Source organism: Protopterus annectens, chromosome 8.part1 (assembly GCF_019279795.1).
Source record: "Protopterus annectens isolate FY-2018-M chromosome 8.part1, PAN1.0, whole genome shotgun sequence".
NCBI lineage: Eukaryota > Metazoa > Chordata > Ceratodontiformes > Protopteridae > Protopterus > Protopterus annectens.
Window position 1 is genome coordinate 351,035,719 of NC_056742.1, and position 18,645 is coordinate 351,054,363.

At 38.4% G+C, this 18,645-nt stretch overlaps 1 protein-coding gene across 1 annotated transcript in view; it reads right to left on the bottom strand.

Moving 5' to 3' along the window:
* LOC122810347 (fatty acyl-CoA hydrolase precursor, medium chain-like) overlaps positions 1 to 18,645 on the bottom strand; it is a 520,290-nt gene that overhangs the window by 135,011 nt on the left and 366,634 nt on the right. Inside the window, exons 9-10 of the mRNA XM_044081928.1 lie at positions 7,773 to 7,856; positions 3,498 to 3,645 (exon numbers count right to left, since the gene is read on the bottom strand). Of these exons, the coding sequence (XP_043937863.1) occupies positions 3,498 to 3,645; positions 7,773 to 7,856 (232 nt within the window). The remainder of the gene's footprint in view (positions 1 to 3,497; positions 3,646 to 7,772; positions 7,857 to 18,645) is intronic.

Here is an 18,645-nt window from a genome sequence, read left to right on the forward strand (position 1 = left end):
TATTGTCAGGCTCACTGACTCATCACTCAAGGCTGGATGAGGAAAGGGTTACAGTGTGTTGTTTTTCAGGCATCAGGATCTCTGGTATTACAAGGGCCTAAGGAGCCTAACTCTTGACAAATATGACTAAGATATGGGAGTGGTGCATGTGGGAGTGAAGGACCTGAGACACAGAAATTGAGGAATATGCAGATAAATATGCCAGAACTTTCCAAGCATGTTACAAATGCAGGTAAAACACCAGTCTTGACTGAAAGCCTTCCTTCACCATGAATGACGCCTAGATAAAAAGACAAGAAAACTGGCTACAATAATTTGTTAAATAGTTGGGGTCATTTCTGGGGATCCAGTATGAGTCAACATGGGATAGGATGCTTGACAGTCCAGCTTGCTTCACTAATAATGATCTGTACCTTTTGTTTCAGGGCTTTCTCAAACTGGTGAAATAATTTTGCTGTCCAATGTGCCTTTTGCATGTGGAGTCAATTTTTATGGACATTCCAATGTAACTAACATATTAGCCTCAAACTGAAATTGCATTAAGGTGCCTATCCTTAAGCCAGAACTCTAAACAATAAATTGCCTAATCTTGAGGATCTCATGCATTTGGAAAACATGCTTGTCTATGTAGCTGCTGAAACTAGGTTTAAATGTAAAGGGAGCACTCCCTCTATACCAGAATTGTGTGCTTTTCATGCTGTCAGGCCCAGTGGCAACTGTGGTGGGGTCTCCATATTTGTCAGTGAACATATTAGCTCCATGCAGATCCCTATGGACTCAAACTGAACTCAGTGAGTTACAGATCACACTAGATAAGATTAATTATTAACTAATAGCTTTGTTACAGTGCACCTTCTGTGTCCTCCCTGATGATCATGCAACATTCTTCAGTGTCTAAATGACCTCCTTATTACACTTATTTTGGGTGACTTTAACTACTCTTCAATAAACTGGGGCACCTATACCTCCAATATAGGATATGCCCCAAAATTCCTACAATTAAATAAAAATTCCCGTGAACAGCTAGGTAAACTAGTTGGCAGAGCATTTTTCACCTAATTCTCACACATATTTTCTCCTGTTGTACTTCTCCTCTTTTATTTCCTTCGGAAGTAAAAGTCTGAATATAAATGTTTTGATCTTCTCCTATAAACTCCCAAAAACTCTTACAGCAAATCTCAATGAATTTATAGACTACAGACATAATAACCTCAACCTTCTATGTGGCAGCATATAAAAGAAATTCTGAAATTTGATTATGACTACACCACTTCAGACATTAATACAGCAGCAATCTTCACTAAGGAATTCTGCATGTTTAGAAAAATACAGAGAGCTAGCAGTCTTTACCATTACTCTCAGTGTATATTTTGTACACTTGTATTTTCAACCAGAAGGGGGAATATCCTCTTATTGTATACTAATGGCTGTAAAGTCTACAATCTGTATGCTACTACTCTGTAATGACTCTTTTGTAAATTTTTCTTTTCTCTGTAAACTTATGGAGTTTTTCTCCCCAGGACTCCGCTGAAGACAGAACTTGTCCAGTCGGACTACCCTGGCAAACAAATGTTAAATAAATAAATTATGGCAATTTCAAAAACAAACCTCCCTGGTGGTCCACTGTCATTAATAAGTTATACAACAAAAGAAAGAAACGTGAATTAATTAGTAGATCTAAAACCAATCTTCTCAAATATAATATCAAAAGGATTACAAAAAAAATGAAGAATATTACAAAGGCTGACGAAAACAACCCGTGAATTTAGGCTGGTGTCTGAAGCCAAAGATAATTATAAAGCCTTCTTCAACTATGTTAGAACACTAAGAAAAAATGAAACAAAAACAAAACAAAAAACACCCTACATTGCTCAGAACATCTTCATAATGGAGCTTCCTATTCTGACCCAATAGACATTGCCAATATCATTGCAATCAAATTTAGTGCCAACTTTACCCCTGAGATTTCTCTTCAAAGCCTGAAATACCTAAATCCCTTACTTCCCAATTATCTATAGGGATTATTTACTGAAAGTGCTAACCAAGACCAAAAATACTTCCTCCATGGAATCAAACAATATACCTGGTTGCTTAGTTAATTGTGTTAAACATATCCTTGCAGGCACACTGTTCAAAGTGTTTAACTTAAGCATAGCTCCTGATTTGTCCCTGATGAGTGGAGCATAGGAGTAAGGATACCCTTCATAAGGTAGTCCTTGCAACTGACCTAAGTAATTACAGATCTATGAGCCTTACAAGTCTCATCAGCAAAGCTATAGAACATATTGTAAATTATCTCATAAACTGTGAAATCAAGAATATTGTTAGATGTAATCCACATCAGTTTGGTTTTGTGAAGGGTAGAGCCTGTTAATTTAACCTGGAAAATTTCTTCAGAAGAGATACAGAAGCTGTATATGGTGGCCATACAGCAAATACCATGTACTTTGACCTGGCTAAGACCTTTGGTACCATTCCCCACACTGGCATCTTACAAAGGCTAAATGCTTTAAAAATCAATGAATATATGACTATATGGATATCAAACTGGATGAAGGACAGAACTTACACAGAAAAACTTGCAAGTGTCTCATCAGAATCTATGAAAGTGACCAGCAGTGACCATCAAGGCTCAGTGCTCGGAACTCTCCTTTTTGGTATTTATGCTTTAGATCTCTAAGCAGAGAGCCAAGATATATGGTTAACAAAGTTAGCAGGTGATTGCAAACTGGGGGTTATTGTTGTTACCTTTGACACCCTCTCACTCTAGAATGAACTCACCCTAGTAAACTCTTGATGTACTAAAATGGGCTTGAAGTAAATGCTAAAAAGCATAGCATCAACAATTTTGGTAGACAATCCCTCCTTTCAACACTGTGTATGGATAACACACTTCTACAAAATGAAAATGTAGTTAGGGACTTAGGTACTTTGTTTGATAGACCCCCATCTCTTGAACATCATGTTATAACTCTTGTCAGGAAATCCTTTTATTTACCCTGTTAATTGTGAGAGGAATATCAGCAAGATGTAAAGAGGTCATCACTTCCTTATACTCAGCATTGATGAGGCCAGTTATTGACTACAGTTCCCCCTTTGGGATGCCTCTCATTAAACATATCAAACTATTAGGAAGACACTAAAGTTCCTAACCAAAAACATCACATGCCTAAAGTCCTTGAGCTACCAAAGAGGATGGAAGCCCTATCCCTTTCTTTAGCGTCTTATAGACTTTTGAGGAGAGATCTCTATCTCTTTCACTGAGCCATTAGAGATCCAGTTTCTGCGGTTACTTTTCATGTAAGTTTCAAGATCTTTATTGTAAAATAGTCTGGCTGCTATAAGGAATCTACAGCATATGTGAAAAGAATAAAATAACTTTTCATCCTAAGGACATGCTAAACCATATTTGCTTGTTGTGCAAAAGGTACTGCTAATAAAAAGACTAACATTCCATTTCTTTTGCAAAGTATTTATTACCAGCATTTTATACTTACCTCTATGATAGTTAGCAACCCTAATAATTGGAATCACCAAAAGAAAATCCCCAATCAGTTCAAGAAGAAGATCTCGTAGTTGAATAGGATCTTGTATATCTTTAAAATATTCTTCTTTCAAAAGTGATTTCATTTCTTTTCCTGACTTCTGTAATCAGGCAAAAGAAAAAAAGCAGTAAGTATTACACAGCCTTCAATATTCTAAAGTACTACAGCTGATATTATGTGTTTAGGAATCAGGTTCACAGGGTAGATTTTTTTTATTTATTTATTTATTTTACCATTTGTTTACCAGGATAGTCCATTGGGCCAAGAAGAGCCCGTTTTCAATGGAGTCCCGGATCTTGTGTAAACACCAGCACTATCAGAAGTAAGTCTAAGTGAATCTAACATGTAAATCTAGATCATCGTAGGTTTGTCTAGGAAAGGTTTTACAAGTCAGGTATGTTTATCACTTATGATTTTTGACTAGAAATATAAACTTGAATTAATCACAGTAGTGGGACAGTTAGAATGAAGAGACTTTAAGGAAAGGCAGTTATATTTTGCTTTACTACAAACACAATACAATCCTCAGTGAACCCCAACTTTAATATGTTAGACTAACTTGAACTAGTCATGATTTCATACCACTGTTCCAAATGTTTTCTCAAGTCAGAGCTTTACTGAGAGAAAAAGTTGTTCAGTATTTTAAAAAGGGTAGTTATTTGATGGCTATTATAGTGTGGCACTATGCCATTTCCATTCTTGACCTCTTTAATAAGTGCATCAGAGACCCACTCATATCCAAAAGACTGAAAGCAAATTTGCAGACCCTAAGTTATGAACAAGTATTCTGAGCTAGTGAAGTCACCTTGGACAGGTATTTGAACTTGAAAACATGGGCTATGGAACTCAACTATTCCTATGTAATGGGACATTGGAAGTAATACAACTAACCTTCCATTAGCAAGAACATGTAAGTGGATATTCAATAAATTAACAAAATCTTCAGTACAGAGCTTGCTTCCTGTTAAAAAAAAAGAGCAGAATGCAGGCAACTCCTTAAGATATGATGAAAATATCACTTAAGAAGGTATATCTGGAATTGGTAGCAGTGGGAAGACATGTTAAGTAAGGAAAGATTAATGGTGTCCTGTACTAGTAGTGCAAAATATGTTATAAATGAATATGCGATATCTGTTCAATGTCCACGTTTTTCAAAATGCTGTTTTTTTTCAACTTTTACATAGAGACACATATTTATATATATAATATGTTCAGTAAATGGATACACAAAAGTATGAAAAACTAAATTGCATCTTCTTAAACTTCATCCTCTCAGAATTCCCCATGTGGGGATATGAACCAGGCTCTTTTACTTTTTTATTCTTACTCCAAAGCCACCATTATCTAGGGCAAAGCGATTCTTAAAGTTAAAGATCATGGGTGTACTTATGAAATGGAATCTGTTGTCTGAATTTTATTTCCATATTTCTAACGTTGCTGTTAATATTTTTTCTGTCTTTTTCAAATTTTGCACTTAAAAATGTGCAGTTAAGTGGAAAAAATGCTTAAATGATAGTGTATGCCATGGGCAACCTCTTCCGTTCTTCCTGGTATGCATGTAGGATGAGGTGTTTTTTGGTCAACTTGTTCAGATCATCTGGTGATAATAACTCCGACCAGTGTGTGTATTCAAGGAGAAGTTATACCTGGCATGTTTATAAAGCTGGTGGATGGGTATTTCATACGTTTTTTTTATGTTGTAATCCATCACTGAACTGTCCTAGGATCTAGCACCTCCACCTTGTGAAATTTGTGTGCAGCAGTCCCAGTGGTAGCTACACATAATTCAAGCTGTCAGGCTGCAGCAGAGAACACCTATGAAGAAATGCCCACATCTCAGTCCCTTTCCAATTTAATTATGAAACTTTCCATAGGATCATAGGATGATAGAATCATAGGAGCTTACTAGGCTAACAACCCCAGGGCGCTTACAAGTCTAGCCAAGTTCAACCCATGTTCCCAAGGGTGTCTGGTTCAAGCAGACACTAAAATTACCACCTATTGCCTCTTCCAAGAGGGACAAAGGTGGAGCCCCTGGGGTGAATTTCCTGTTACCCATCCAATCATCCAAATTATGCTTAAATAGGGCCAATGAGGGGCTTTGTTTAACATGAATAGGAAGCTTGTTCCAAAGGTGGGGCATCCTCTGTGAGACAAATCTGTCTCTCCAGCAAGTTCTGTTGATGTCACATACCAGGTTAAGGTCCTTTGAGTGAGTGACCCATGTGCCATTTCATTTGCGAATGTGCAGCATTTCCATTAAAGCTGGGTCAGAGATTGCTTTATATGGAAGGCACAGGTTGCCTCAGAGCAGTCTGTATGACACAGAGTACAGTGACAATGATTTCAATCTGTCCGCAGACAGATCTTGAAGACCCTGAATTTTCTTTGCAAGGAACCTTTGTGGTCTCTCCAATTGTTGCAGGTGTTTGGAAAGAAACATACAAAAAGGAGTGTTGTACTCTATTATTGGCCTAATGAGGGAAGAATACAATGGGGTTATAATCACATTTTTTCTGGAGACAATATCCTTACTTATGAAATGAGCAATACAAAATGCCCTTTTTACCACTGTGGAGACATGATGATCAAAATTAAGGTTGCTGTTGACTTATGTACCAAGATCTCTCATCACTGACTGTGTGCTTAGGGTATTGCTGTTCACATGGTAGTCTGCAGGAACATCACCCTTGCCGAAGGGGATGATAATGCATTTTTTTGCCTTAAGTTTAAGACCATGACTTTGGCACCAGTCACTAGTCTGCATAAGACCTTCTTCCAGGATGTCGACATTGCTAGGGGTTTCAATGATTGCTCCCAGTTTGCAGTCAACAAATTTTGTCAGCCACAGTCCTTTAGTTTTAGCCTGTACTTTGGAGAAGTAGATTCTGAACAGTTGGGGTGCCAGAACTGATCCCTGTGGAACACCACTGGTTACAGGTCTGCTGGAGGAGGTGGAGTCCCAATTTTGACCATATGAGTTCTATCAGTGAGCCAGTTTGCAACCCACCTAACGGTCTATGGGTTGATATCCAGCTGGGTGAGTTTATCAATGATGCCTGAGTGGGGGATTGTGTCAAAGGCCTTGGCTAAGTCTAGGTAGGCCATATGCACTGATCTGACCTTGTCTAGGGCTTTGGTGATTGCCTCGAAGAAGCCAACCAAGTTTAACAGGCATTATCTCCCCTTGACAAAGCCAAACTGGGTGAGATCAAGCATTTGGAGAGAGATCTTCCATCATAATCAGCTTATTATGTGTTCAAGACACGGACAGCATGTACAATACAACACAAACAGAATGTCTAATTCCTATACTCCCCTACAGACAATGCTGTCTGTTTGTCAGGACCCAAATTTCAACAAGGCAATATTTGAAAAGTAATTTCAAAACTTATACCTGCAGTGTGGAACCTAACTTCCTCAAGATTTCTGAAACAACAGAAATTAAATAGATTTAAAAGTAACTGCTTAAGTTTCTTAATAACTTGTGTTTTGACAATGACTAAACTAGCTAATATTTGCACAATTAAACACACTATTTTATTTCTAAACTGCATTAATTTAGTTGCTTGATAAATGTTGATCACATACAAGTACTGATTTCTATTCTTTCTTTAATCTCTTTTACCTGTTTAAACCATAAACTAAACTCAGTGTATCATTCTCATTGTTTTTTAATTGTATCTTTCATGTCACTACATTATTGTTCTGCAAATGAATGTCACATTCTTTGAGTTGTACACATAACAAAGAATCGTATCAGTCTGCTTAAACTTGTGAATACCTAAACGGCACAGGTCATGGCTAAAAATGGTCTGTTAGCCTACTAAACCAGTCAACAAAATAAATAAATACATGTTATGAGTTAAATGAGTAGAAGGAACGCTATAGCACAATGAAAGGCAGAGATTGCAGTTCAAGAGTAGGAAGGATTCTATCGCAGACCATCATTTATAAAGATACAAGTATAAGAAATACTTTTCAGTATATACCCACAGCTACTGATTCTCTGAAGGACAACCACTCTCTCATTAGTTCACCATTTTGCACTGTAGCAACATAATTGTGCTGTTGTTTTGACGGATTTCTAAAAAGATAGCACAATTCATCATGCTATTGAAAATAGTATTTGAAGAAAAAGTCTCTGATTTAAGTTCTTAGAATTAACATGTGATTGCTATGAGTAGGTAGAAGGCAATTTAAAGTGTACTGAATGCATTTTCTTACCAATATATTGAAAACGTCATCCATAAAAGAATCGATATGTCCTCTCTCTATTCCTGACTGCCAAGCAAGTGATGGAAAAAAGAGCTGAAAATGAATAAAAGACAATTTAATCATGGCAAGTAAATATAAATTCAAGCACTCTCTTTCTCAGGAACTTTAATGGTATCTAACAAGTATGAAACAAGAAGAAAGTCCTTACCCATAGAGTATATGTCATTTTATCATCGTTCCACACACAGCTTTATAACTGTATTAACAGTATTTCCCTGAAAAACAAACTTGACATTCTATTTCTGTTATCAAGATTAAAGTCATATGCAAGGTCAAGGTATGGGAAATAATCAAAACCCCTAATATCTGAGAGGAACTGTATCTGCACTTAAAGTTACTTTTTAGTCAAATTTGATCGAAAGTTTTTGTTTGTTTGTTTGTTTAATTTAACTGTTGAGGCTGTCCACTAAAGTGTGCTAGCCTGTGTAACTGATTTATCACTGTTTCTGCATTTTCTGTGTGTGTTTCTATCAAAAAAACAAAAAAATAATCCTTGTTTTCCCGCCTCTCCTCGACTAGTTTAGACCAGTTTACAGGCATTGCTGTATTCTGGGCTGTGGTGTAGTTCCTGTGTTGTCCATTACCTTACTTGTATAGAAGGAAGTTTCTTTGCTCACCAGTGGGAGTGGGGAGCCTTGAGCAGCCTACCTGTCCCTGTAGGAAGTGACCTCAGCACAAGAGCTGTAGTAATTGGTTGTTTTGGACCATTTCTAGCTCTTTTGTAGTTCCCTGTTTAAAGTCCGCGTTTGCATGGCTTTGCGCGGTTGTGCGCATAGAGCAGCACCGGTTAAAGAAGGTTAAACTTCTTCTGGCTCTGCCAAGTCTGCTCTTCAAATTTTCCCTTGAGGAAGCTCTACTCTTAGTATAATCAGACTACTCGCTATACTATAAGCCTAGCACTTGTTCTCAAAACTTCTCTACTAAGTAAGCACTCTCGTACTAAGTAAAGAACTACATCCACCTACCAGCCCTATGAATATCCACTTCCCTTAAAGGCACAGCACTCCCTTGTACTGTTCTAGCATGTCGAGTGGTAGATTACTGGCGTCCTCTCCAGTTCAGCTGGTCAATCTGGGTATCTTGAGACAATGCTACAATTGTCTCATGTACACAGACAACCCTCTCCTCCTCCCAACAAACACAAATACATGTGAGAGATGCAACTATATAGCCAAACTGGAGGCTGAACTCTCTCAACTCAGGGCTGGCATGACCAGACAGGAGGAGATGGTAACCACACACACAACAAACCCAGTCCCACATAAAAACACAAAGACATACTCGGAGGCTCTAATAAAAAACTTACCAAAACAACAGAGGCTCCCAAAGCAGACATCCAAAAATCCACCACCTCAAAACAAAACACATGCAACACATACTTCAATAAATCAGTGTGTCAACCAATCACAGCCCTTAAGGTCAAACACCATGCCTGATACACTAATAATAGGTGACTCTATAGTCAGACACACTGATGTCCCGCTTACCAGGCTGAACAAGGAGAGGGTGACTGTGAGCTGCCTATCGGGAGCTAGGATCCGCCACATAACACACGCACTCAGGTCACTCCAAAGCAAGTACAAATATGACTCCGTCATTGTCCATGCTGGCATGAATGACCTGAGACGTACCTCCCTGGACTACATGAAAAGAGACATAGAGGAGCTCTCCGATTATGTAGCCCATGCTGGTATGACCCTGACCCTGAGCAGCATCTTGCCCTCACCAAGAATGATGCCACAATACAAAGACAAGATGATCAGCTTTAACAATTGGCTTAAGTACTGGTCTCATTCTAAGGGGATCCAATGTCTGTCTGCCTGGGATGACATGTTGGACAAGCCACGCTGCTTCGCAAGGGATGGCTTACACCTGTCACCACTGGGCTTCCGGATATTGGCTAAGGCTCTTGCCACCCCCATAGTGCCTTTTTTAGGCAAGGCTCAAAAGACAAACCCACCTCCTTAGAAAACAAAAATGGAAAAAAACTAAGGGTAATGCTGCTCAACGCCAGAAGTCTAAATCTCAAGATGCAGGCACTCGATGCACACCTCAGCATGGAGAACATCAACGTCTGTGGAGTAACTGAAACCTGGTTCAAGGCTCCTGAGAGCACCCCAGTGCTACCAGGCTATACCTCGTATCATGTTTTTTGGCCCCAAAACCTGGGCCGAACCACAAAGGGAGGGGGAGTGTCCATATTCATCAAGGACACCCACGCCTCCAGGTTAGTAGCAACACATGAAGCATCAGAGACCATACAGGTGCAACTAACCATAGGCAAAACTGCTATACAACTGGTAGCATGTTACAGACCACCCTCCCAATCTCAGGAATCCCACTCAGCCTTCCTGAAGACATTGGAGGATATGAATGTATCACAAAATACCATCATACTGGGAGACTTCAACTACCCAAACATAGATTGGGTACATTATTCTAGCCCTAATACCCTAGCCCAAAGGTTCCTGGAATTCATAAATTCAAATGCACTGGAACAACTAGTCACCTCTCCCACTAGGGGAGATAATATACTAGACCTGATCATCACAAACATGGAGACAAAATGCTCCACACCAGAGGTATACCCCTCACTAGTGAGATCTGACCACAAACTAATCACCCTGGATGTACATATCCCACCTCCACCCCCAGCACAAAAGACCACAGAGAAAAACTTCTGAAAAGCAGACTTCACTCTTCTTAAGACTGAGATGGTATCTTTTAAGCCCACTGGGCCAGTGGATACCACATCCCACAATGCTGAATCCTTCACAAATGCTTTCTATGGACATCTCCAAGAATGCATGGATCATGCAATCCCAAATAAATCCAAGTCCCTCTCCACCAAAGGCAAGTGTCCTGTCTGGAGGACCTCAGCCATTAACAAATTCTATAACAAAAGAAGGAAGCTACTGCACGTCAGAGCAAAATCCCATAAAGGGAAGACATCTCTGATCAACATTAGCAGAAAACTACGTTCTCTCATAAAAACATCCAAGGCCAACTTTGAGAGAAAAATCGCTAAGGACACTAAAGATAACCACAAAGCCTTCTTCAGCTATGTTAGAAACCTGGTCGGAAACCCTCAGATATGCTCAGAGTTAGTTCACAACAACAAAAAATACACTGAACCCACAGATATTGCCAACATTCTGGCTGACAGGTTCAGTGCAAATTTATCCCCTCCCTCACCCCCAAAAGAAGAAATACTTATCCCAGCTGAATATAATCTCCCTGTCATCTCAGATGTCCAAGTGAGAACCGCCCTCAACAAAGCTAAAAACACAGCATCAATGGGACCTGACGGTATCCCGGGTTGCGTGCTACGTGAACTCCAAGAGGAGCTAAACCCGCACATAAAAATGCTATTTAACCTTAGCCTTACTACAGGATATGTACCTGAACACTGGCGTACAGCAACAGTGGTCCCACTCCACAAATGGGGTACCTCTACAGACCCTGGGAACTACTGCCCCATAAGCTTAACCAGCCTGGTCTGCAAAGCTATGGAAAGAATCATTATGGAACTCATAAACAGAGACATAGGGGACCTACAGACACTTGACCCCACCCAGTTCGGCTTTGTAAAGGGCAGATCCTGCCTTTTGAACCTGGTTGACTTTTTTGAAACAGTCACTAGAGCCATTGATGAGGGCAAAGCAGTCCATACAGCTTACCTGGACTTGGCTAAGGTCTTCGACACAATACCCCACTCAGGCATCATAGATAAGCTCAACAGCTTAAACGTAAACCCTTATGTCACTAGATGGGCTGCAAACTGGCTAAAGGACAGAACCCATAAAGTTAAAATCGCTGGAGCAATGTCAGACTCAAAGCCAGTCACAAGTGGTGTCCCACAGGGATCTGTCCTGGGACCCCTCTTGTTCGGCATTTATTTCTCAGGTGTTAAAGCAAACATGGGAGGGTTGTGGCTGACAAAGTTCGCAGATGACTGCAAACTAGGCGCCATAGTCGATACACCAGTGGACACATACATCCTACAAAAAGGCCTCACAGAAACGGACAACTGGTGCCGGAGTCACTGCCTTAAACTAAATGCCAAAAAATGTATAGTCATCCCCTTTGGGAAAAACAAAGTACCCACAAATTATCACATAGACAGCAACCCACTGAGTACGGAAAAAGTAATCAGAAACCTAGGGACCCAAGTCGACAGCGACCTCTCATTTGACACCCACGTTGCCAAAGTGGTTAGAAAAACATTCTACCTTGCACACCTCATCATGAAGGGATTCACATCCAGATCCAAGGATGTCATTGTACCCCTATACTCCTCCCTCATTAGACCCATGATTGAGTACAATACCCCATTTGGTATGTACCTCACCCGGCATTTGCAACAGCTGGAGAGACCACAAAAGTACCTCACCAAGAGGATCAAGGGTCTCCAACATATGTCTTTTTCTGCCAGACTAAAGAAACTTCAGCTCTATTCAGTAGCATACCACCTGCTCAGAGGTGATCTCTGCCTAACGTACAAGGCCATGTCCAATCAGGATCTGATGGACATGCTCCATCTCAAAAAATCCAAATCCATCAGGACCACGAGAGCTAAAGACTTAAACCTTGGCACAAGTATGAATAGGACATGCTGGAGGGATAGATTCATAACCCAGAGGCTTCCCATGCTTTGGAACAAGATCCCAGTTCATATTAGGCAGAGCCCCTCACTGACTCTCTCCAAGAGAAATCTTGATGAGTGGATGGGAGATCGTAAGTTTACCCCAGGGGTCACATCTGTGTCACTGCTAGACAGGGGCACAGTAAACTAATTCTGTTATATAATGGGACCTTCATTGTGTCACTACTAGACAGAGGCACAGTATTCTAAATTTATTCTGTACATTTTTGTACCATTTCATGGGGTGGCAAAAGCCACATCACTATGGCTAGGCTTACAAATGCCCCAGGGCAGATAGCCTAGTACTAAACTATGAAACTATGTTTTCTTACAAACTTCATATTTCCATTATTGTGCTAATTTTCCCAAAACTGAATATAAAACCAGCATTCAGAATAATATTCATGCCATCTCTTTTAGTTCTCTGTATTCATTAATCTAACTCTGGCAGCAGCTTTTCACAATTTCTTGATTTTGCATCCATTTTAACAACTTTTGGCAGCTAAAGTATATTATATCCCTTATTATAAAACAGACAAGGAAAACTGACCAATCATATTTCTAACTGCCTGTTCATCAGATCTGTTCCATGCATGGGAAAAGCTATTGCAATCCATCTAGACCTCACTTACTCACATATCCCTATACCTTCACAGACTTCAAAAGCCAACAAACTGCAACCATCTTAAAAAAGCAGTCTTTTAGTAGAAGGGAAATGACAAACACAGAAAAAAATCCCCAAAACAAATAACAAATAAAATAAAACAGTAAATTGATTAAAAAAGCATCAGACACCAGAAATAAACATCACCAACTTAAATACATTACCAAGTCTGCATACTACTACAGCTACTACTAATAATAAAAGAAATAGAACAACACAGGATTCAGAACAGAGACCCAAAATTAACATACTTTATAGCAATGAAAAAGTCAAATTGTACATTACATTATTAGGAACAGTAAATGACTTCCACAGAGGTAAAAACAATCTCCTGAGAAAGTGAAAGCACAATCTCTAGAAACAGACAAATGAAGTACCATAGGAAGTGAATAACATGAAGCAAAATGGTCACCACAGCAACCTAAAGCAGCCAGTCTCATCTAGCAGTCAAATTACACACACACACACACACACACACACACACACACACACACACACACACACACACACACAAACAAATTTAATAGAAGGACGCTGTCAGACATAGTTTGACCTAACATGTACAAATGTATATATACATCTACAAATGGGTATAACAACTATTTTACATTAAAACTCATTAGAAAATATATATTTAGCATAAATAAAGTGCTAATTGTAGTGCTTCACAACACTCCTGGACATGCGATAATATCAATACCATGCACACCCTGCTGTGCTTTATTTCATACTTTTTCCTGTTTTCTTTCATGATATCATTTAATTTATTTAATGTTGACTGAATGAATATCAAGTTTCATATAGTGTAAAAAATGAACCGTATATGCACTTTCTTATGGAAATTATATGAATAATTCCTTCATTTCTTTTACTTGCTACATTTTGGCTTTGAAACTTCAAATCCATCCATCCACTCCCCCTTTTTCCCATTTTTGCACATAGTGTTAGGGTGTCACTTCACAGTGACAGCCATCCAGAGCCAAGGTTTACACCGCCGGGTAGCTAGCCCTGCCCCAGTAGTTTTTTCACATCACATAGTAACACGCACACTCACACCCATGGCCAATTTAGAGTGTCCAGTCCACCTACTGCATGTCTTTGGAATGTGGGAGGAAACTGCGGCACCTGGAGGAAACCCACATTTTCTTTTTTTGCCTGAAGAAGCCTATCTAGGTGAAAGTGTTCTTTGCACTTGCAGTGCAACTTTTTAAGTATGCTGTGGATTTTAAACATTTAGAATAAACATCTCTTACTTTTTACAAAAGCAACTTTTCAAGTAAATTGTGGACGTTATACTTTTTGAACAAATAAATGTTGTTTCATCCCTGCTTGTGGCTCTAGTTACTTTTTTGTTTTGCCAGTTTTGCCTTATTAGTAATGGACTTGTCACTGCACTGATACTGTTGCTTTACTTTTACAAGAATCAGGCCAGGGAGCCTCTTGCTGTGAGGTGCTGTGAACTGCGCCATTGTGCCACCCTTCTAATATAATTGCATTTATCATTTATTCAAGTATTTGTCTTAGCAAAATATTTACATGTTGTGCCTTATCTACTATGTCCATTACTTTGACAATATTCTCTTTGACAATATATTTTATTATACGATCTATGAATATCATACGTAACATATTACACAGTTTATGGTGCCTAGCTCTGCTCTTTATTTTTCTGCATATTCTAACTGGGTTCACCCCATTTCCTCTAATCATGCTCCAAAAAATGTACAACACTAAACAGAATGTAGATTATAAACTGAGGAACTGCAACTCTCACCATACAATACTTTAGGGGTGTACCAGTGGTTCTCTTTTTCTGAAATTATACGTAATTAATATTATATCCACACTACTGGAAGGCACTCATCTCATAAACATTTGCCGCAAAGCATACCTGTCCTATCTGACCTTATATCCTCCCATCATCCCCCATAACATTTCCTACAAATGCAGCTACATCGTTCCATATGCAGTGTAGGAACAAAAATATCAACTGTTATTATTATGCTGGTGACTGACACAGTTTACTCTTGCAGTCTCGAAAATCAAATTTCTCTATGAAGTAAAGCAATATTACTATCTATAAGTGAACTAAGTGACAGAGACTACTGGAACTCCAAATAACTTGAAAGAAATGACAAACTAGATACATGCATGATTATAATTATCACAACCTGTCATAACAATTTACTTTAACTGAAATTCAAATGGCCAAATTCTTACAAGAGCATAATGCTACAGTCTCAGCTAGATCAATGTTTAAGATAAAGAACACTGAAAAACCCATTGGAAAAGTCTCTGTTATTTATTGATAAGGTTTATTATGCCCCAAATATGTCAGATTTGCTTGGTAATGAATACTATTGTGATAGTGACAGTATTAAAAACATATCAGTGTTCACAGGAAATCCATCTGTTATACAAAACGTATAAAATTAAGTCACTGAGGCAGTCAGGCACCTACAGCTGTGTAGCTGCCCTATAACTGAGTTCAGAGGTCAGCAACATCCAACTTGATCTACCAGGTACAAGTTAAGGTCAGATATACTGCCATGCAAAAAGAGAAACATGCACATTTACTTTTATGTCATTGCATACAGAAAAAAATTTAGGAAGAAAATGCCTTCTTCATGTCTTGTGCATGTCCTGCTATCATGGGTGGTTACTGTTGCCAAAATAGCAGAACAAAAATAAATTATACTTATGAAGAGGTACACAAAATGCCTTTAAATGCCCAATGTGTAATGTAAGGGTATAAAGCTTTAAATGCCCACAATGTGTATAATGTAAGGGTATACAGCTTTAAATGCCCACAATGTGTATAATGTAAGAGTATAAAGCTTTAAATGCCCACAATGTGTATAATGTAAGGGTATACAGCTTTAAATGCCCACAATGTGTATAATGTAAGGGTATACAGCTTTAAATGCCCACGATGTGTATAATGTAAGAGTATAAAGCTTTAAATGCCCACAATGTGTATAATGTAAGGGTATACAGCTTTAAATGCCCACAATGTGTATAATGTAAGGGTATACAGCTTTAAATGCCCACAATGTGTATAATGTAAGAGTATAAAGCTTTAAATGCCCACAATGTGTATAATGTAAGGGTATACAGCTTTAAATGCCCACAATGTGTATAATGTAAGGGTATACAGCTTTAAATGCCCACAATGTGTATAATGTAAGGGTATACAGCTTTAAATGCCCATGATGTGTATAATGTAAGGGTACACAGCTTTAAATGCCCACAATGTGTATAATGTAAGGGTATACAGCTTTAAATGCCCATGATGTGTATAATGTAAGGGTACACAGCTTTAAATGCCCACAATGTGTATAATGTAAGGGTATACAGCTTTAAATTCCCACAATGTGTATAATGTAAGGGTATACAGTTTTAACTGCCCACAATGTGTATAATGTAAGGGTATACAGCTTTAAATACTCACAATGTATATAATGTAAGGGTATACAGCTTTAAATGCCCACAATGTGTATAATGTAAGGGTACAGCTTTAACTGCCCACAGTGTGTTGTAATGCAAGGATATACAACTTCAGATGCTAATGCCTAGCTTTAGGAAGCTGCAGACTATGGGATACATGTTCTGGAGGATTCATTCTACTTAAATATCCAAAAAAGCCTGGAAGAGATCATCCACAACATCTTATGTTATTTACTTACCATTATGACAAATGTCTATGTGCTTCACAGTACCTGAAGCAAAGTAGTATGTCTGCAGAATTTTATTTGAATTTATTTATTTTGTATGTGTTTACCATGAAAGCCTAACTGGCCAACAAATAAATGTTACATGAAACATAGGGCAATTTAAAAATAAAGGAACTACATAATGCAAACAGAATAGAGTAGCTACAAAGTCAATATACAGAACATACATGAAACATAAAACAATATAAAGGTAAGGCAACTACACTGATATATATATATATATATATATATATATATATATATATATATATATATATATATATATATATAAAGGAGTTAAAAGTGGGTGAGACACAGTATGTTTCAATATGCAGTAGCAAAGCTTTGTAAGGATACCACCCCCAGACCAAATTCTTGAAACCAGCAACAGCTATAACAATCTAAACTCTACCGTTTTAGTCAAATACTTACAAAGGAGTCATGCTAAGATTAATAATAGATCCTAGCATATTCTGTCCCCCTTGGCAATTAATATAACATCCTGATAAATTTCAAATGAACCATGTGCTAGAATTCCACCCAGCTAGAAACCCAAAGAACTTAAATATAATCTGAAAGCAATATTCTTCCACTTTTAAATGGTAAATTCAATGTATCTTTATATACATTCCAGTGACTATCACCATAAAATGCATAACTTTAAATTTGCCATCTGCCAGTGCCATCAGAACTAAACTACATGCTGTTAAGATTAGCCATAAAAAAGGAAAGGCATTAATGCTAGAACCAAACTTAATAATGATAATGAAAACCTGCTTATACAGGTGACTTGAATTACTTCACCCATTTTCATTAGGCTTAATGCAAGATCCACATCAGTCTACTGCCCCAGTGCCATACAGAGCTCCATGGGTTCTATCATTTTGTGTATTATCTCTTGTATCATCAGGCACTTATTACCAGAATGGCTTCTGGGAAAACGCAAACCAGCAATTCTCCTCTCATCTTCTTTACATTAACTAGCCCGGGAACATAGAACTTTACATATCTTCAGTTCTGACTGCAAACTGAGAGCTCCCCTAATCAAGGTCAAGCAAACATCAAACATGTAGCATTGCAATCTGCTTTTAGCACCTTAATAATTAATACATTCACTAATACTTCAAGAGATGAACGAAGAGCACACTTTTGAGTGGTGACCCACCAAATGTATTATCCTTTCTGGATTTCCTTGAAGAAAATGAGACATCATCAGCCATTCAGACAATAAAGTGCACATAGGTGTCCAGCAGTGGACATCTCAGCTGCATTAATGATGGTGGGTGAGGGTGGTGCACAGCAATGTGTGGCACAGACTGGAAAGGGCTACTTGATGCTGAACCACATCTTATGGCCTACCTCAATCCATCACCAAGAAGAGATCCCAGTGAACTACAACTACCTGACCAACTGATGTCCTCTATGAATGTGAAAACATCAGTCAAAATAATCAAAGCCATCCAAAGCTGGGTCCAGCTTTCAGAGCCATAGAGCTGTAGTTAGTTCTTTCAAAGTCATGTATGGTTCTCCAGTCTGGTTACACCCTTCAAACTTTATGCTGAGGACTAAAAATAAAATAAAATAAAATAAAACTCTCTCACCGAACTGAAGACCAGGAACAAAAAAAAAACAAAAAAAAAAAAAACAAATATATATATATAAATAAATAAAAAGGTCCTCTGTGAGAGTAAAAAGTACAGTGAACTGTAGCAAACCAAGTGTTACAAATGTAACATGTAGCTTGCAACAATAAATACCGCACACACAGAGCTGAGTGCTGCACCCCTCACTGCTGATGCA